General features: G+C 42.1%; 1 protein-coding gene across 5 annotated transcripts in view; it reads right to left on the bottom strand.

The window, feature by feature from the left end:
- Positions 1-20,811, bottom strand: part of DIP2C (disco interacting protein 2 homolog C) — a 317,783-nt gene extending 296,972 nt beyond the window's left edge. For all 5 annotated transcript variants that reach the window (XM_083871325.1, XM_083871324.1, XM_083871322.1 and 2 more), the window contains exon 1: positions 20,710-20,811. In XM_083871325.1, the coding sequence (XP_083727451.1) occupies positions 20,710-20,794 (85 nt within the window). In that variant the 5' untranslated portion in view covers positions 20,795-20,811. The remainder of the gene's footprint in view (positions 1-20,709) is intronic.
- Between the last annotated feature and the right edge of the window lie 275 nt (positions 20,812-21,086).

The raw sequence follows: 21,086 nt of genomic DNA on the forward strand, positions 1-21,086 counted from the left end.
TGCTTCTCACTAATGACCTCTCCTCATAAGGAAGCCAAGCAGTCACCTTCATGCCAGGTCACCAACCACAGGCTCATAAACTCTGCCCTGGCACCACACAGCACTCAGCAGAGGCTGCAGCAATCCTTTGTGTGATGCTCCCTCTTCTTATTTCAAAAAGTGTGAATGTCAACACCTGAAACCTCCACATCTCAAGGCAAGGTTAGTTTACTGTGTCTTACCCATCTGTTAAATAGATAATTTCTAGGAAATGTGAAGAAGGTGGTCTAAAGAATTGCTTAGGTGCATATTGTACATATAATGCCAGCCTGAGCTCTGCAACAGAAATCAAATGCTGTTTGTGTAAACTGATCCCTGATTTTCAGATACTAATTTTTCTTAGCTGGCTTATATGGACATCTCATTGGCTGCCTCCAAAGTCTGAACTATCCTTCATCATCCTCTTCAATACGCTCAAAACTCCAGAGTGGCTTTTTCTTATTAACAGAAAAAAAAAATCTAAAAGCCACAAACACTAGATGTTTCTGAGCCATGAAAAAAACATGTGATAAAATACCACAATTAAACCTTGAAAATCAACCAATTTTTTTCCAGTATTATATACCCAACATGAAAAAATAAACCCCAAAATTATTTTTACACCAGAGACAGGCTTCAAAATCCCAGAGGAACAGAGTGGGAAAGTCAAATAAGTATCCTGGAACACCAACCCAAACATTTCCAATGCTGTTGCATCTTTTTTTGGTAAAGTTTAATTGCAGACACAGCTCTCATTCCTGCTGGGATCCAGCTGCCACTGTTTCCCTCTGGCTGCAGCCACGAAAGCCACAGCAAACGTGGCAGGAGTGAATGTGTGCTAGCAGGTCCTTCCATTCAAAGTGCAGCAAATCAATCACGACACTAATAAGTGTACAGACCTAAGCACTGCCACAGTTGGGTACCAGGCACATCCTCAGCTGTCTCAGCTCCACCCATAAGCAAGGGGACAGTGCAGGGGCCAGGGTAATGCCACCTGAGGGAACCCCACTGAACAACACAGCCTGTCTGAAGGCAAATAAAGCTTTGGTGCTGAAGAACAGATACTTACTGCTCCTTCACTGATGAAATGTTCCAATGTTGTATTTTTCCAGTTGTCCACTGGACACTATAACTGTTTTTCCTTCATTGCCTGTGCCAGATATATAAAAAGGGCAGGAGGGAATAAGAAGAAACATGTGTTTCCAAGACTGCAGTTCCTGCCTATTAAAAGAACACTTTTAAAAAGCTACAGCTACATCCAGAATGCTATTTATCCAGCTTTAAAAGTGGAAGCATTTAGTCCAGTAGAAGAAAAGAATTTAAAGGACCATCAGGTCCTTTTTTTAGGACTTAATTTAAAGGACTTATTCCTTCTTTAGGACTCCTCTTGCAGTGTACAATACTACAGCATTGTAATCAAATATTGTCTAGATGATTTTAAAAAATGAACAAATTTATTCCAGATGTGAAAGTCTTTGAGGCTAAAGAACTCAATAACATGTCAATACTGCAAAGATTGTTGAGATTAAAAATAGCAGCAGAAAGAGGTTTCATGTTCACTTCACTTCTACTGGAACAAAAAATGCTGAACACAGTGTAGTCTCCCGAAATGGCTGAGATGTCTCCTACAGTCTTTCTCATACTGAACCCCCTACATCACCAGTTAAAACTCTTTTAGGATAATCTAGGCATCCTTTCTTTTTACATGCCCTTTTGGATGTTTTCTTCTTCTAGTTCTAGTTGTGCAGTCCATCCCTGGACAGCAGAATCCTTACCCATGCAAGCCCCAAGTATATGCCCACTTCTAATCACATGTTTCAGCTCTAATTGGTTTCAATGTGACTTAAGCCCATAATAAAAGCACTATGTCCCATGTAACTATGTTTGTGCCTACACATTTAAATAAGCAAATAAAGTAATCCACAGTTGTACAGCTTTATAACACTATTCTTATAAAAATTTCTTCCACATGAATGTCACACTGCAATTTCCAGTCCAGTCAGTTTTTCACAGGACAATCCACAATAAAATGCTCCACAGCTTTTTATATACTAGACTGTAAAGAAAGATGTAACACTTGTTTCTTGGCTTTAAGTGGTAGCAGAATGCTCCCAGAGTAGCAATTCCTTTTCTTAAAGTATAATGGTGTCCAACCTCAATATACTATGTTGTATCAACTTGAGGTTTGTCAATAATACATAACTTCATGTCTGAATCAAATACTTTTTAAGAACCCATATACAGTATTAGTTTCCCAAACATAAGAGATTGTTCTAAACCTCAAGATGAATCACCACTGGAGAACTAACATCTGGAAAAAAAGTACAGTTTTTCCTGCAGCACAGGAAAGCATCTAAGAAGTTCTTGTAGTTCATCCACAAGACATTAGACCCAAGGTAGGAAATACAAGGAGAACTTTTTCATGTCTGTGTGATCAGCAGACATTTGAATTTCTTATGACCTGAAAGAAAAACTTGAACAAAATAGCTATCAACTAATGAATCCTTGAGATATCACAGAAAGAAAAAAACAGAGGTGTGGGGGATAATCACTGCTCAATGTCTTGAGCTCTTGGTATATATTATTTATATTCTAGAGTGCTTATTGACATGTCAGTTGGAGACTTAACTTTAAGAGCACATATTCATCTAGAGATGTTTCATGAGACCTGGTCACAGGCAGCAGCAAACTAAGCTGCTCTTGGATGTGAACCCACTGCAGCTTTGCTGCCTGCCCTGCTGAGGCTCTGAGAAGAGCACAACATTGCTTCTGCCACTGATGGGAGGTCTGAGCACGCACCTCCTGCCCCCAGCCCAAGGACAGAGGAAGGACTCTGGCTCAGAAGCAGCATCCACCTCTGCCTCAAGCTGTTGGGTAAGTCTTAGAGCCAGCTTTGGATTTCAAAGCTCTTTTGCTTCCAACCCAAAATCTTCTGTATGTCTGTGTCCCTGTCTGCCAAATTCATCTTCCCCCTCTTATTATTCTCCCAACCAGCTATACGGGTCTGAATTTGCTCAGTTTTCAATTTGGTTCAGTGAGAGCCAGAGCCCCTACAGATCTCCAGACATTGCAAATAGAAAGGCACAACATATTAAAGTAAACCTTAAGATATATACAATAGAGTGTTACTTCATTGACTGCATATTTTGAGGTACCAAAGGTCACAATGGTTAATTGTTCCAAGCCAAAAGACAATGTTGCAAATTCAGCAAGAGTAGCATGAAATTCATTTCACATGACTGAACAGAAACACACACATCACAAAACTAACTGTAATAAAGATGTCTTCTAAGTCTGTTTAACAACAAAAGTATCGGTGACTCCTTTGAAAGGGTGTGAGTCAGTATAAAAGCCAAAGCACTACTGAGAAGTAATAAATATAATGGGATTAAAATTATCTTCTTGCACCAGACAGCTGAGACTGAGCATCAAGAAACCCCACATACCCTGGTGTGATATAGAAGGCCTCCTAGTGACAGTGATCTGTCCCCTGTCCTTCTTGACCTCAGCTGCTATTTAAGAAATTGGGAGCATGGTGGGGAAGGGGCTTGCACATCTGAGCCACAAAGCTGTGGAAAAATCCGTGACTCAGAATGGGTAACTTGCGCATGCCTGTCCCTGAGGGAGCTGCTGCCTCCCATAGCATTCCCTTAAGTGGGAAGATTTGTTCATTTGAGGAGTCAGTGTGTGAGGTTTTTCCTTCCCTTCCCTCTATGAATGTATATTCCTTTATATCTTTAAATATGCCTACATACACGCACACACTGCTTGCAAAAATAATGACGTCTGTGTACGGATTTTTACATTTCAAAAGCTACTTCCTTAAATATCACTGAAAATAAATCATTGCCCAAAGAGATGTTTCCACAGCTAAATACTTAAGTTCCTTAATGTGTCACATTTAGCCTTTACTGGAATCCATAGTCCTTGATTTTTATGTCTAAATTTTAGTTATTCTATCAGTGATAGACTAACTTCTTACCCTCCCCACCCCGTAGCAGTAGGCAGAAACAATTGTGTACTTGGCTTTGCAGACCATTCCTTTTACTACACAATCAAAAGTCTCTGTTCTCCAGATCTTATGAAACACAGTAACAGAGGACTAAACCAACATAAATGCTGGATATCACAAAAGGACCAAGCCCTTTGAATCAACAACATTTTCATACAGTTTAATGAAGCAAAACTAACTCATCGGGAAAACTATGAGGCTTCAGAACAAGTTCAATAGATTCCAAGTACATCAGGAAAACATGAGAAATGGTAAAAGAAAGACAAAAATAAAAACCTAATCATAAATGTATCACATGGTCCTGAACAGAATCTCTTATCTCATGTGTTTTACACTCTCAAATTCCTAAAACAGAGGCAATTTATGCCTTTGACATAAAACGTCCAAGGACAGAGATACAGATCACTGATCATACTCTCCCATTCTTTTGATATTCTGAAAATCCTGTAAAGAAATTAAACATATCTTCTCACCCATCCCTCAAGTGCCTCTTTTTCCCTTAAGAGAACAGCTTGAATAGAGTCTTCAGGAAATTACCTTGTTGGATCCAGATTTTTCATATCCCTGAGCTGCAAACCCAGCCCTGGAAAGTAGGAGATAGACATTTTTGTCTTTGGCTGGTAATTACACTAATTGGTCTATGAAACACTTCTTTTAAGGCAATACTATAAAAAGCAGAAAGTGCAAGGCTGGAGCAATTCTTCCTTGCTTCTTCATGATTCTTGCCTTGCAGAAAAAGGTAATGAGAAACAGCTTCAAAACGTTTTCCAGAAGATGGCTGCTTAGATCAACTTGTCTTCAGGAAGAAAGGCAATCATTGTATTCCCTTGTTTCGTCAGTGTCTTGAGAGCAAGGACCTGTCTTGGGATTTTAAGGTGATTGCACACGTTTGGCTGCAGACAGGAGCCCCCTGTCCATGACATGTGTCTTCTGACAAACTACTGAATGTATCCTTCACCACAACACCTACTGTATGATGGAATTTTCAGCTGACATGCACTCTCATGGAGTTACTCTCTTTTTGTTGCAAATGCAATAAAGCATTGAGGAAGCACAGAAAATGAGACACAAGTATGGTCAGTTCTGTTCCTCATCTAATGACCTGACCTTAAACATATAGTGAAACATCATTTAAACAAAAAATGCTTGAAGATCTCTTTCCATTTACTCAGTAATCCAAAAGAAAGACTGTTGATCCCTTGATTTAACACTGACTCTCTTTTTTAAGCAAGCAATGAAGATGCCAACAATTTTTTTTTTCCATGCAGGAGACAAATATGCTCGCTCCATGTGTGACAATTTGGTTTAAGTTAAACTGGCAGTATCAATGAGACTGAAGCACATGCCTAAAATGCCTCACTGAACTGGGGCCATACTCTACATAACTTTCTCTCACAAAAGCTATGTCCAGCTGCTCACTGAACAGTCAGGAGACAATGTGGATATGGGAGTTCTTCCATATTTCAAAGCTGTGTTCATACCCAAAAAAATACAGTCCAATTTCGCTTTTTATAGAGAGGAAAAGAAAGCCTGGTGGCTGAGAAATTATTAATAGTGTGAGGCCACACATTCATCTGAGGACCACAGCCACCAAGTCACTTTCATAAGAAGGCTTACTGTGGGTTGTTCTACAATGCCAAAGTATTGGTGACTGATTTCTAGCTCTGCCAGGGGGACTCATCATTGCATTATTGACGTGAAACTTTGAAAAAATACACACTATTGAACTGCGTGATTACAGCTGCATACTACTCTCAAAACAGATTTCAATAAAAATAATAAAAGATCTCATCAACATTCAAGGTATTTTCATATCTAAAGTTAGTGTTAATAAGTAATTGAACAAAATGATTTTCAAAGCCATTCAGTTCTGCTCATTTCCCTGCTCCTGAGAGAACCAAAGGAAATACTTTTCCACAGATATAAACAAGCATATACTTCCATCATACAGAAAAAAAACAGGAACTGCTTAATTGACAGTCATATACCTGAGTGATGATCATAATGACAGTATTAAAATCATCACAAGCACCCTTATCCATGCTTGGATTCTACTTCATTTACATAAGATGTAAATTCACTGCCATTATCAAGTTTTGCATACAAAAACCAGTAATATTATTTTAAGGGAAACAATTTCAGAACCCAATACCTGTTTAATGCACTCTGCTTCACCTCCCATGTGGCATATTTCTGCTGACTATCACTAAAGTGCACAAAGCATACTTACATCCAAAATTTTAAAACTTGGCGTTACAGCAGATCTCAGGTATGAACTCATTGCAGGAGAGGCCAAGTGTATCATTCCAAGCACCACATACAGTGTGTGATCCATGAGAAATGTGCTGAGGAGCACTGAATTACTTACCAGAGAACAGGTGGAAATTTAGGGGAGTACCACAGAATGGCTGAGGTTGGAAGGAGCCTCTAGAGTCACTTTGTCCAACTCCCTTTCAAGCAGGGCCACCTAGAACAGGTTACTCAGAACCACAAGTCCAGACAGCTCCCGAGCATCTCAAAGGATAGGGAGCCCACAACCACCCTGTGCAAGCTGTAATAGTCCCTCACAAACGTAACAAAATGTTTTCCTTACGTTCAGTGTAGTTATATAAATTATTTTATTCAGCTGTAAAAAAAAAAATGTATTTAGATGTTTCTATACATTCACCCCTTCCCAATGCATCCATCTTTTTCTCCATGCATACTGTTCAGAGGCCTGTTCTCAGCAGGATGCAGTTATTTCTGAAGTTGCACTTTATAGCAGACTGTTGAATTGATCCAACTTCAAGTGCTGCAAAAAGAAGCTTACTCAGGGAAGGAAAAAAAAACCAAAAAACAACAATCTCTGTAAGATTTTCTTCCTTTTCTTGTTTTCTTGTTTCTTTTGGGGTTTTTTCTGCAAACTCAGACATCAGCAGAACCATAACCCACCTGCCAACAGCAACAAGGCAGCAGTGACAGTGAAAAGGACTTTTAAAATCCAGCTTCACACCACATGGCGTATAACCCTCAGCCCTGTTGTTCCAAGCCTGGCTCCCCAGGAAGCTGCATTTTGTGGGTACTCATGTTAACACCAGAGGCTAAACTGGGCATAGCACTTGTGCTGAGCAGAGAAGAGGTGCAGGATACAGCAACCACACAATCCAACTCTTCTCCTCAATATAGGCCTGGTGCTGGAAAAGAGGTGTGAGTAACATGACTCTGCCCCAGCTGGCACTGAACCCTCCACAGTTAGGAAGTTAACAGGAGCCAAGAAGAAGGCCCTTTATTTTTCTTCTTCTTTTCCACATGCAAGTGTGAAAGGAGACACGCTTCAGTATGTCAGGGATGTTTTACAGCCATGCTGCACATTGTGCTAAATGACAGTGCCGGGGAGGGGCAGGGTGGGAGCAGGAATCTTTATATAGCACTGGGAGCAGTAATTCAGCCCCTGACAGTCACATGAATGCAGCCCTGCTGAACACAAACAGTATCTTCCTCTGGTATTAGGCTGTTAGGCAGATAAGGCTCCACTTTGGATTTGAAAGACTTAAACTGACAAACGATCTTGGTTTTTCTTCACCTTGCCCACGGTGGCAGAGGGCTGGAGGAATCTCAGCACTTTCCACTGCTTATATAACAGGTGCACTCATAAATATGCAAAGATGATTTGAAGATACAGTTTCTAATCCATGCTCTATACCTGAACAATTTAAATTACTTTCATCATGTAGACAGCATTGCCAGCTCTTTGCAAGTAGTTCCTTTATAATTTTAGGCTCTATTATAGCTGTATTTTTGTTTAGTGTGTGTTTCATGTGAATTGAGAGGGAAAAAAAAAAACCACACCACACTGAATGGGGATATAATTAAGAGAAATGCATTTTTAGATGGAAAATAGATGTCATGACTTAGCTCCAGATCAGATTTAAAGAAATTTAACATGCACATTTTTCAAAAATGCCTCACACTGCATGGAGGATATCCTAATCTAGCTCTAAGCAAACATGACAAAGTAGATCTAAACAACAATAAACCAAAAAGCAAACATCAAGCATGACTAACAGAATACATAACTCAGCTAGTGTCTCTACAGACTGTAAGTTTCAGCAGTTAACGAGTTTGTTACTCCAAGACAAAAATTTGTTTGAAATCAACTTAAGGATAAAAGATTTCAATCTGCAACGTGTTGGCCCAGACATGCTTCATGAACAATCCTCCACATGTGAAAAAAAGAAGCAATTGCAAAAGGAGGGCATCACATCAATTACCTATATGATGATCCTGCACTAAGTCTACTGTTTAAGTAGTGATGGAAAGAGAGATGACCAAAGAAAGTGGAGCAGGATGGTAGAATGACCCCGACAGGCCACACCATGGCCAAATGGCTTTAGAGAGAAGAAAGTCAGAAATTAAACAATGAAGAGGAAACAGAAAGGCGAAAAGAAGGTAAAAATGAAAGTAAAAGGCACTTATGCTGGCTTTTTTTCACACAGAAACAGGTGATACCAAGCATGTCCTAAAGGACCAGAAATGCTACAGAGCTTTTGTGATAATGAGTTCCTTCCAGCAAATGGGTAACAACTTCTCTAAATATGGACTGGTTTCTCAGTCCTGAATGAGGTTCCCATCTTTCCACTGGGAGTACATCATGGCCCGTTGTTCCGTGTAAGTAAATGCTCTGTCTCAAACGCAAAATGTTCTCTTAGTACCACCAACGACTACACACAAAGTGAAGAAAAAGAATGTTTCTTTCTGCTATACACCCTAGCACAGATCCTTAAATATCACAGACTGCTTCTGACTATTCACAGACCTAGCTTTAAGGGAAGCACACCCATTAGTGCAGTTCTGATGCCAGCATAGCTTTTGCCATTTATTTTTAGATGAGCTGGACTTTATTCTGAGTGAAAAAACAAATACAAGAATTTATTTTGGAAAAACTAATACTCCCTCCTTATTTGAGCCCCTGAAAATGAAGCTTCAGCTTTTGCAGTCAAAGTCCTTCCATACTGCTATTTTGGGGAGACTTCAATCACCTTTCAACTGTAATTCCTATTGTAATTTTATTGTAATTCCTACTGTGCTCTCCCAACTCCGTGAGGTGTGGCTGCTTTACTGTCCATGCTGGGCTCAGGGGTGGAATGCAGAAACCAGTGAAGGGGTAACCCAGTCCATGACAACAGTCATACAATCTTCTCAAAAGGAGCCTGGAGAAGAACAGGTGCCATAGCACTTTAAAAGGATGCGACCACTTAGATGCTTTATCCTCCCTTAACTCTTAACACAACTATGTGAGCAATTTTTGAGGAAGAAGGACACATGTTTCACTGATACTCAGTAAGACATTTAGGTAGCATCTACTGGCTGCCATTTTCCAACAATCACTTTTTACAAGATCCCCCATTAGCAAAAGAACCTTTTACTCTAGGAAAACATCAGGGGAGACTTCTTTGGGTGTCTGAGTTAGCGCAGATTTATGACAGAGTAAAAAAAAACTGTAAAGTTCAGAACACAAAGCTGTTCATGGCTAAAAAGCTCACTTTAAAGAACCATTGGCTTCTTCTTCCCAATTTCAGTCTAATCTAGTCCTAGATACTCAATTTGCTTTGGTCTGAAGAAGGCATAAAGGATCAAGCTGCCAGATGAGGCCTGGTGGTACTTCTAGTATATATCCTGCACCAGAATGGCTCATCAAGAAAGTCAAATCTGAAACTGTATTTGTTATTTACCAGAAGTTAGCAATTACAATACTTAAGAGCTAATACTTAAGTGCAGTTGAAGAAACATACATGTGCAATTTCACATTTTGAATGGTGTACGATAAACATAACATTGCAGGTGATATTACCTTACCAAAATACACAGAAAAGCACTTTGCAGGTCAGCCAAAGCCAGACCACCACCTAGAAATGACAAACAGCACCACACAGTAAGTGGACTTCATGTTTCAGAGATGCTGGGGTTTTTGCATGATCTTCAGGACAGAAAAGAGCCCAGAGTATTTCTTCAATAGTACAAAGAGTTGGTACACGAACCAGCTGGGATTCCTCTCAGGAGAGAGAAACTGGAACTGATGAGAAAGGGTCCAGGTTTCCTATACTTGTTTGAAAGAGATCCTATGGAGAGAAAACTCTTTTGGACCAGGTTACCACAAGTTACCAAATGTCTCTGAAAGGTCAGCAATCAAAGATGAAATTTAACATCTCTGTGGCTATTTCTGGCTCAAAGCATCCCACACACACAGCTTCCTCATTTTTCACAAGGTGACCCCAATCACCTTGCTCGGCCACACAGCATCTTTGGTAGAACGAAAAACAAACAGGAGGCTGACCTTCAAAGCCAAGGAAGAAATATCAAACCTGCCAGGAGCCCTCATCTTCCTCAGAATTACCAGCAGCAGACAATACCAGACACAGCATTATTGAGCTCAGGAAGAAAAGCAGTGTCTGGGTGAAGCAACAACAAATATCTTCTCCCACTGCAAACAAAGGAATATGTTCTCTGTTTCACCTTGCTCCACAAGTGACTGCTGGAGGTCAAGGACACCAGCTCTGTGAAACTCCCAATAAACAAAACTGTTTTCACAGACATTCAGATGGCAGCACAAAGGCACAGAGTCACTTTTGCTGCTCCTACACCCTTCACCTCACATTGCAATGAAGAGCAAATACAAGTTACCACAGTCGGCCACTGAGGCAGAAGCAAAGACATCACAGCAAAGAGCAACCTTAGGCATAGGATGCAGGAAGGATTAATCTTCAGAGGAAGTGAGTATTTTCCTTTTTTTAATCAAAATTATTACAATGGACAACATCTTTACATAAAAACCAATGATTAAGCGAAGTACAATAAACTTTAAGGAAGCCTTTAAAAATGTTATTTTTTGGCACTTCTTGCTTATACAGAAGTCCCCTGAGCTACAGGCAAATATATGAGTAGCCAGTATTTAAGCAAGTATTATCAGAGAGGCTGCCTTTGATACCCTCTCAAACTGTAATGTATGCACATCCTTACAGTGTTCAATATTGACTTAAAACAAATTACTACTCCAAGTAAATGTCAAGCCATCTCTAGTAAAATACTGAAAGCATACTAAACCTGAAATTCTAAGATGTTGCAGTGCCTTTTGGAATTACCAGGAAAACATATATCATAATATTGGACTAGACATTTAAAAATACCACTACAAAAGTAATTAAACCAGTGTATTTCTAGTCAAGGGTGGCTTCAGTGGTTTACATATCTATGTACACACACAAATTTCTTACATTTATTATGTCTTAGAAAGGAGCCATCCACCAGTTCTACTTGTGGGTAGATTTTTTTAGAAAGCTGTTGAGTCTTCCCTTCTATGCAAGTGTTTCAGTGTTTATCTGGCATTATTAACATTTTCTGTCTTATCTTCAAACTCCATTTGTCTAACTTTCCTAGGAGTTCAATTTGATCATGTTTTGGACTGCTAATGCTCTGCAGTACAAGAAAGTATCCCTCCATCACCAATAAGATTTCTCAAATAATCAAAATAAACTCTGACATTTCTCCTGGTAAGCAATGTTTATTAAGACTGCTTTAATCCCCAATGTCCATGCCTCTACTCTTGATCACTCTTTCAGATCTCTCCTGAACTGCTTGCCCAATTCTCCCAAGCCTGTGGTACGGATACACAAATGACTGAAGTCAACATTTGCAAGAGACACAGATATAACCTTTGACTGGAATGTGCCAAACTTTAACAGCATAAAATTCATAAACATAAAATACAAGACTTTTTTTCATCATCACAAAAAAAAAAAAATTATTACACTTAACTTCTGATAGTCCCATTGTTGTTGCTCAACACAACAAATCAACCTTTTCTATTACAACGTGGAGCCAATTTGAAGTAGAGCAAATTAAAAGTACTGCCTGTGATCTTCCCTCTCAGAAATAAACATCACTCCACAATCCAACAGTACTTTTTCCCCTCACTTCACAAGACTCAGAAAACTTAACAGCATCTACTGAAGAAAGTATTCATTATTTTTTCACACTAAAAAAATATGGCAAATGAAACTGAGCTCTTCCAGCAAATTCAGCAAAGGGGTTTCCCATTATCATCATTCAGGAAAGAGAAGGGATATATCTACATTTTGCTGTTTCACCAGGTAACTGTTGTTTGTTCATCCTCAGGCATCTGCCTAAGAAGTCTAGCCTTTCAAACAACTTCTATTTCAAAATTCTTCACTAAATTTGAATTGCTTGCACAATTATGGCACCACAATGCCATAATTTTATTTGTTCACACATTCATCAAAAATACTTGATTGTTCAAATGTTTCTTTCAATAAGGATAAGAGGCATAGCACACAAAAATCTAAATTTTGCTCATTCTCCTTGCAATTATAACAATGAAAAACATGAGTTAATATGACTAAGGATACCCCCTCAAAAAAATCGGTGAAGTTTTATTACTTGCTATTACCAGAAATAAATTTTCTGCACAATTCCAGACCTGTTCCGTAATGCAATATGAAAAATCCAAAGACCAGTTTGGTCTATTTTCTCACTAAATGGCAGTAATAGATGCAACACCCCTGTAGCCATCCTGCTAATACCATATAACTCTCCCTGGAGGTGTCACCCTGATTTCTTTAGCCTTCTGATGTTTTACATTTCTGTACTGAAGTTCTCACACATGTAACATAAACCAAGAGTAATGTTTTGTAAACTGTGCATTTTGTCCTGGGGGAAAGACAAATTGATAGATTTCTAAGTTGACCAGTGGGGTCAAAGAGGTGTCAACCTCATAGCACAATCGCTGATCAAACTCCAAAAACTATTTAAACCCTAATCCCAAATAAACGTCCTTCTTTCTCGTTCTCACAACTGGATGGTGTAAGTGTGGTTTTGTGTCCATCTAGCGACATGGATGATCCACACAGATGGAAGAGTCAAGGGCTGCTTTCTCTGAGGAGGCTGTTGCTAAGGTCTCTCTATTTTGCCAGGCTGTTTATGGACACATGGACATCCACACAGTAGGAAAAAAAGTGTCAGAACACTTTGTTTAGGTTTTTACACCAACCAAAAGTCTCTGAACTTCTGCTAGTGTAGGCAAGCTTTCAACCACCAGCCTACCAGCGAAAAGCCAGGCCCCATTACTTCCACTTCAGTATTTGTCACAGAGTTCATTAAGAAACATTTTCCTGGCTTCTGAGCAGCTCTTACCAGACCAGACTTACAAATCTTTTCTTGATATTTTAATCTTAAGTACAGATCAAGCTGAGATTTGAATGATGAAACTGCAGATATCACAGTTTTGAGATATGGACTCTGGATCCAGAGAGATATAGTATCATAGAAGTCCTAACATCCATTTCTACTTATATACACAGACAACACTTAAGAATCCCTCTGTCCCCTCCACTGCCACCATTCTGCAGATCCAGCCACACACGAAAGCAAAACCCCCCTCAAGCATCCTAAATTACAGCATATGTATGGTTCAGTCTTTGGAAAGCAAACAGCCCCTTCAAATGTCAGAGGAAACACCTTCTCTTACAAGTCATCGAGATCCTTCATGAGAGTCCTTTCTCTAGTTATCCAGCCACTTAACACAATAGTCTTAAAAAGAGATCACTGAAACATCATATACTTTTCAATATTAACTTCTGTTGTAAAAAATGTGGGAATTATCCACACCCTGCCACTTGATGCAGCTCTAAGAACTGCCAGTCTGTGCCTACCCAACTGCCAGGAACCAGCAAATGACTCTGCTCTCCAGAAAGGGACTGCAAGAAGCACTCTGGCACGCCTTCCTCCATCCCCTGAGAGCCATGCACAGAGTGCCCCGGCAGGATTTCACACGGCCTTAAGGCAGAAACCTCCTCCTCTGTGGCAAGAGGCTCCAGCTAAAGCCATGGCCATGGTCTTCCCAGCATCTGTCTCAAGCTGTATTGCTTTAAGTATTTCTACTCCTATATTTGCTGTTTCATTGCAGAGTATGATGGTGTCCCCAATATGTTTTACACTGTTTTGAAGTTATACTTAATCCTAGTAATAAATAATACTGGCTGGCAATTAGATGCCCTAGCTAAGACTACCTGGGTGGGGAAAAAAATTATTTACACAGGTCTAAAATGAGCAATTCCCCAATGTGCTGCACCAAGTGGAGTTAAATAAAACCAGTTCCCATCTTTTAGTGTATGTTTACCCTAGTAATACAAGGAAAGACCAGAATTCTGCAGAGACCAATCATGTTTTGGAAATGCCCCCGCACCACGACAGTCAAGGAGAGAACCAGGAGCTGTGGTTAACAATCAGGAAAGGCTCTTCACAAGCCAGGAAAAGACTGCTGCATCCAGACCCCACGCTGGGGCTACTGACTGCAAGGAGGTTCTCAAGAAGAAAAGGGGTAAAAAAAAGGAGGCGGGGGAGGAAAGAAGGCAGAATGGGATCATCATGAGTTTGGCAAAAATGAAGTTCACCCACTGGGAAGATAGGGGAATATACATGCATAATTTTACATGGATTAAGAGTTTGTGTCAAATCTGTGATGCGCTGTGGTGAATTCTTATACTGCAGTGACTCATCTTGTCTGACAGTTGCTGGGGAATTAAAGCAGTTATTTTTAAAAAATTATATGTCCTGCTTGACGTGTTATACAAATAGCCTCTTAAAAAATTAAAACGCAGTCAATGCATTTTTAAGTATAGGAGAGCTATGGTACATTTAGGATTCTGTGTACCATACCACAAACATCCACTCTGAGCTAGGAAGACCTAAAGGAATCTGCTGATATCCCTTCAGAGAAACAGTGATCTTTTTGCCATTCCCAATCCAAATCCTGCATCAAAAATTAGTTTATTACCTCTGTTTTTAGACAGCACAAAAGCACTTTCCCCTGAGAAAAATTAACCACAAAGGGAAGAGGTGTGCTAAACCTGAGTTCCTCCAATACCAAAGGATACTTGGGTCTGCTGGAATCAGAATGCATTCCCCTTCTGATGGATTAACCAAGGCAGGTCAACACCCTTCCAGGGAAAGGCAGCAGGTTGACTCAGAGCCATAGAGCACACAGGTTTGGCAAGGGGAAGCAGTGCTGGCTCCTGCTCCCTGCTCTGTGCAGCACAGGCACGCAGACATCCCCTGAAGCTGCAAAGGGCAGCTCCTTGCACCGTGTTCTCCTTAGAAATACACTGTTTACTCCCTGCTTTGCCTATAAAACTGACACCCCCTCGGCAACTTTCACATATCCTTGGGAAAAGTGTTCCGAGTATGTCAGTTGTGTAATACAGTAAAGATCATCTGAATGATCTATTAAGTGTAACCCTTGGGCATGAATGCTGCTCAACATCAGCTGGCAATAAAGGTATATTTACAGCATGCCTTCAGGACAGCTGTTCTGGGAACATCCTGGAGATTTGCATAGTCTGTTTTACAAGGCATTACCATGTACTTCTACTGAAGGAGTGGCAGAGAATTCTTTTGACACTCATTTAAAGCCCTTAAGTCCAAATAACACAGTGAAGGAGGCAAATAAATAAAAAAAAGAAAAAATCCTTCATATTTCAATGACTTAAAATACAAATGGTTAACTCATGAATGAATTGAACCTGTTTTTAAAATAATCAAGTTATTGTCCCTCTCTAACTTGAGCACCATCAGAGAAACAAAATCGCTGATGAGAGATCTTCATCTTACAAAGAAAGGTTTCTGTTGACAGTGCTCTTGATTATATAATTTCCATGATACCCAGTACATTTTCTTAAAGTCTCAGTTTTCCATGTAACTTACAAGAAAATTTCAGCTTTATGTATTTTGAGTAAATTAGTCCTCTCTCCGCCAGAAAAAAAATTACTGAAAACATGAGCCAACTACATCCTCACAGCTCAAAAAACAACAAGAAGCAAATGTGAGTGTTGGTTGAATTTCTTGGTTCATCTCTCACCTAAACACAGGAAATATTAACACTCTGTCATTGCACAGGTGATACTTTCTAAGCAGAGCACTATCTCTCAAGGAGTGAATTAAAAGGATGACTCTGTGTCCCAAATCACAGAGGTGTGCTACTTATCGAAATTTTCACACTTTAAAACCTCTCTGCGAGTGAAGTCAGCTGGCAAATGTTAGGGAAAAATAATAACAAGAGGAGTTAACTACACATCTCTGGTCACAAACCAGCAACTACAGGCAGACAACAAAAGACATAACTTATATCTAATAAAATAATAAACCTGGCCAGAAAGTGACTCAATCAACCCAAGTAATATTACCAAATATAATTGAGCCAGTCAATACAATGAAAGCAGAGGACCAAATTAATTAGGTGACTGCACGTCCAGTGCCTTTGGGGATAAGTAATCACTTATTAAAGATCTGCTGAAGCTTTTTTTGAAAGTGCTCTTTGGAGAAAAGTTGAGACTTTCAAAAAAAGAAACTTGCTATGCCTCACATGTTTAAAATGGAAGAGGACTGGAAGTATAGTATGGAATATAGGGAGAATAGTTTCTAAACAGGATGGTTTTCACATTTTCCATGTGGTGTCCTGTGGTTCTTTATGTGTTTCTGCTATGTTATCTGACAGTTGGATAAAAAACTGGAAGAAATATAGAGCATCTTTGCCCAATTAATTTTGGTTCACTAAATAACTGGAAAGGCAACTTAACCTTGTATACCCTTAAACTGCGGGCAAAATGAGAAAAGGGGGAGGGGGCATTTTTTTTAATTCTTAAGTGTTTTTAAGAATGAAGGGGTTGTAGAATGCCTTTTTTTTATTTTATTTTAATAAGACAGCACATTTCAGGACTCCTGGTTTTATTTAATCAGTCCTTCAGTTAACAACCCCCAAGCTATTCTAAAAAACAGAATGATTCATCTATTTCCACCCAGTACAATTTTATACATCGTTAGAAAACTAAAACCTCGTAAAATCCTAAGCAGCCCTGAAGAACAGTTACTGCAGAGTGACATGTTGATTGCATCAGCCTAGAAGGGCTACTTCCGAGCAATGTAAGGTTTAGCAGCTCAGTGAAACTACCAGAGTGTCAAAGAACATGTACATAACATACCAGCATCAGGCATGTTCACTCAAACACATCGTTACAAATGTCTCCAGAATATCTGGAATCAAGGATGATTCCACATCTTCCAATATTTAAAAAATTCAAAGTGCTGTTGAGCTGCTGTGCCCTGAGAAACACAGAAGCAATATCCCCTTCCCAAAATGAAGTGAAAACACCAACAAGAAGTGTGTTGTTGATGCCTTGGGCTGAATATAACACTACATGCCACCACATCACTGTGAACGTCACTCTCAACACTCTTCAGAGTGCCAGGATACCTCCAGCACTTGCTCCCCGTGTGGGGCAGGCAACCTGCACACAGACACAGAGGAACCTGCTAAGCATTCCAGAGCCTGGCTGATCTTCACCTTCCAAGTCATACTACAGAAACTAACAAAATCCAAAATGGTTATTCTCATTTGCATCCATAGTACCTTTTAAATAGCTATGTTTAAACCAAAAAAAGCCCATTCAGACCACAGCAAAGGGAAGGTGGAAGGCATGTGGCTTGCCCACAGTAACCAACAGGTCAGGATTGTCACAGAGAGAAACTCTGCAGAACACCATTAAATTCCTTCCAACCTTCCTCCTCCCTTTCAACAAACAAGCAGTGCACAACTGCCAAAAAAAAAAAAAAAAAAAAAAAAAAAAGAGGCATTTTGCTCTGTGGTCCTGTGGTCCACAAAGCACATGCTACCTGCCCAGCAAACACTTCCTGAGGCTGCCCTGCCACATCTCCGCTGCCAGGGAGGCTATGCCGAGGGCACAGCTGAACAAGGAACTCAGGATTTGGCTACACGGGGTGGGGAAAATACCGGGGCCAAACTGAAATGTGTGATGACGACTTCAAGTGAAGAATGTGATTACAACACCTGCACAGTGCCTGCTGTGCCAGTGGCACAGTAACCAGGTCTGGGCACAGGGACACCAGCTATTTTATGTTCAGTTTTGAGATGCACTGTGTGGGCAGGACCCACGCTATCACACTTCCTAGAGCTAGGAAGGAGACAGCTTTAGCTCACAGCTGAGGAATAACCACGCAATAATCCTGATGGTGCTCCTCTCCTTCCCACAAAGCAGCAGCTTTCTTTCGGTAACTGTTCCTAAAGCTGCACTGTCCATAGCAGATTTTGGCACAGAGAACCACGTGGATTTGGTACAGAGAGCAGCTCTAAGACCCACAGCACCCAGAAATAAAAAACTCTCACCCAAACAATACAACAAATACAATGTTTCAGAAATGCAGCACTTGAAAAAAAACATCTTCCTAGGAAATCTGACTTGAGAAAGCACTTTAAAAAGGAGCATAAATCACAGCAGTCACTCTGCTCCCAGTGTTATCAATGAGACCCAAACACATTAAACCATGCAGTTGCCAATTGCCTCCAAAAGTCTCCTGCTTCACAAAGGCAGCAGGGACACCCTAACACATCATGAGCAGAACACATGTTAAAACCTCAATCACATGAACTTTTCTGAACTTGCATAAGTGTATTTCAGTGAATGAAGGCAGTGGACTGGCTCATTATGGCCAAGCAAAGCACAAGCATAAGGTACTGCATATTTAGGGTGTAAAGAGACACAGAGTTGCCTTGAAAACCATTTAACTCAGGAGCAGGATGGCCAGAGTACGAGCAGACTTCTACAGCACAATAAAACTGTACAAATTACTTATCCCACTCTGTAGGGACTAATTTTGGGAACAGGCCAGGAGATGCATGGCTAAAGATAGCAGCTTTAAGCAGTAAATTATTTCATTTTCTCAGGCACTGAACACTGTCATGTACTTGACTAAGAACACACCAAGAGCAGCCTGGGGGAAGACACTGAAAATGGGATATTGCCTGCTCTTTACCTGCCTCCCATCTCCAACTGATCCTCATTTAGGCTGCCACAGTCAGCACATGAGCCACCCCGTCTGCTGGGTGTAACGCCAGTGGCACATAAAGAAAGATATTGTCAGTGGCCTAAACTCATTCCAGAGCTAGCTGCAGGGAAGTCACAGCAGTGCAGATACAGATGCCCAATTTCAAACCATGTCTCACTTCCTCAGAGCTTTCCTGGATTATGCTTACAGCAACAGAAACTGCACCGTAAAACTGTATTACAACTTTGGAACACTGCATTAGCATATTTATTGAAGGTCTGTGCCAGTTTGATTTCAGGTTTTTTTGTAAGCATTTACTAACAGATGTTTTAATTAGTGTCTCATTGGTGTGTAGACAATGATGTGACACACACCAAGAAGCATTTTCTGCATAAAGCAACATTACATGTACCATGATACCAACAGCTCTTCCCACCCTCACTACCACAGACGAGGGCCAATAGCCTGGCAGTGCATCACAGAAAGGCAATACTGTATTTAACTCCTCTTACTTCAAGTTTTCAGGGCACCATCAGGGAGGGGGAGGCACAGAAATGAGAGCCACAAGCAATCTCAGTAGCTCATTCTCTTCACCCTCAAAGCGTTAAAAGGAAAATACAATGTCAACATCAGCTCCTCCCTGCTGATGAAACTGGCTCCAGCGCATTTTACTTTCTGGCTCGGAGCCCTTACAAACCGTTACAAAAAGACAGAAGACAGACAGACAGCTCAATATATTGACCATTTCCAATAACTAATTTGGGACACACTGGGTCATTTCTATGAAGTGCTGTAGCGTCTTGGTGGTAAACGATCCCTGATATTTGGGAGACATTATTTAAAAAAAAAAAAAAGAGAGAGAGAGAGAGAAGGCAGCTAATAGCAGATTTGCATTTCAGCAAAGAGCCAACGCTAGCATCAGTACATATGAATACTACCCACTCTCTTCCTCCGGGAGACACCGATTACATCTGATACACTAAAACCACGACTCCGGTCGCTCAGGGCCCCTCAGAGGACACTGACCGGCCCTCGCCGCCCGCCCGTCGCTCCCAGCCCGGCGCGGGCACACGGGGAGCGGGGAGCGGAGCCGGGCTGGGGAGCGGAGCCGGGCTGGGGAGCGGAGCCGGGCTGGGGCTCCTGCTCATCCTCCTGCCACGGCAACAGCCCGGGCTGCGTGCGCGCCTTCCCAGCCCAGGCACCGGAGGAGCATCACGACCAACCACGCCAAGAAGCCACCGCAAGCTTTCCATTATACATTACAAAAAAACCCGTAAAAATCCCGCAATTAAAAAAAATATATATCGTTTCATCTGAGTGACCTGACTGGCATTGTCCACAACGACCTTATCGGGGGGTGTTTTGTTGCAGCCGACACACGCACACGCTGCGTGGACTCCGTGGGAGTCTCTGGATGCGGGCTCTGGCACGCAGGTACACGGCACGTTTCCGCGAAGCCGCGTTTCCCCGGCAGGGCAGGAGCCCCTCCGAGCCATCCCCGCGGATTTTTCCGGCTCCCGCAGCACCGCGTGCGCGGCCGAGCCCCGCCGCCAGAGCCCCCCGCCGCCCCCGCCCGCGCCGCGCCGGGGCCGGGGGGCTCGCAGGTAGAACAAAACCCCCGCCCGGGGCAAGGTACCGTCAGGGGAGCCCCCCCGGGCGCCATCGGGCCGGGGCCGGCACCGCAGGGCCGCAGGGCGGAGGGTGCGCGATGGATGGGGGAGCGGGCCGGGGGAGCCGCGCCGCCGCCGCGCCGCCCGCGCCCACCGCCGCCCGCCCCGCCGCGCCTTTACCTTCGGAGAGCTCCAGCTCCAGCTCGGCCAGCCGGGCCCGCACCTCCAGCGGCAGGGACACGCTCTCCAGGCTGCGGTCCGCCATGCTCGCGCGGCGGGGACGGGGCTCTCCCCTCCTCTGGCTGCCCGCTCTCCCCCTTTGTCCGCGGCTGGCGGGGCGCGGGAAGGCGGCGGGGCCGCGGCGGGTGGCTGAGTCCTCCCCGCGGTCTCAGCCGGGCATGCAGGGGGAGGCGGGCGGGCGGGCGGTCCGCGCGGGGGGACGGGGCGCGGAGGGAGGGAATGCGGAGGTTTCTCCTCTCCTCCCCTCTCCTCCTCCTCCTCCTTCGCCGCCTCCTTCAGCGGGGCCCCGCCATGGCTGCTCCCGCCGCCCGCCCGCG

This window comes from Zosterops lateralis (genome assembly GCF_965231275.1).
Source record: "Zosterops lateralis genome assembly, chromosome: 1".
NCBI classification, from domain to species: Eukaryota; Metazoa; Chordata; class Aves; order Passeriformes; family Zosteropidae; genus Zosterops; species Zosterops lateralis.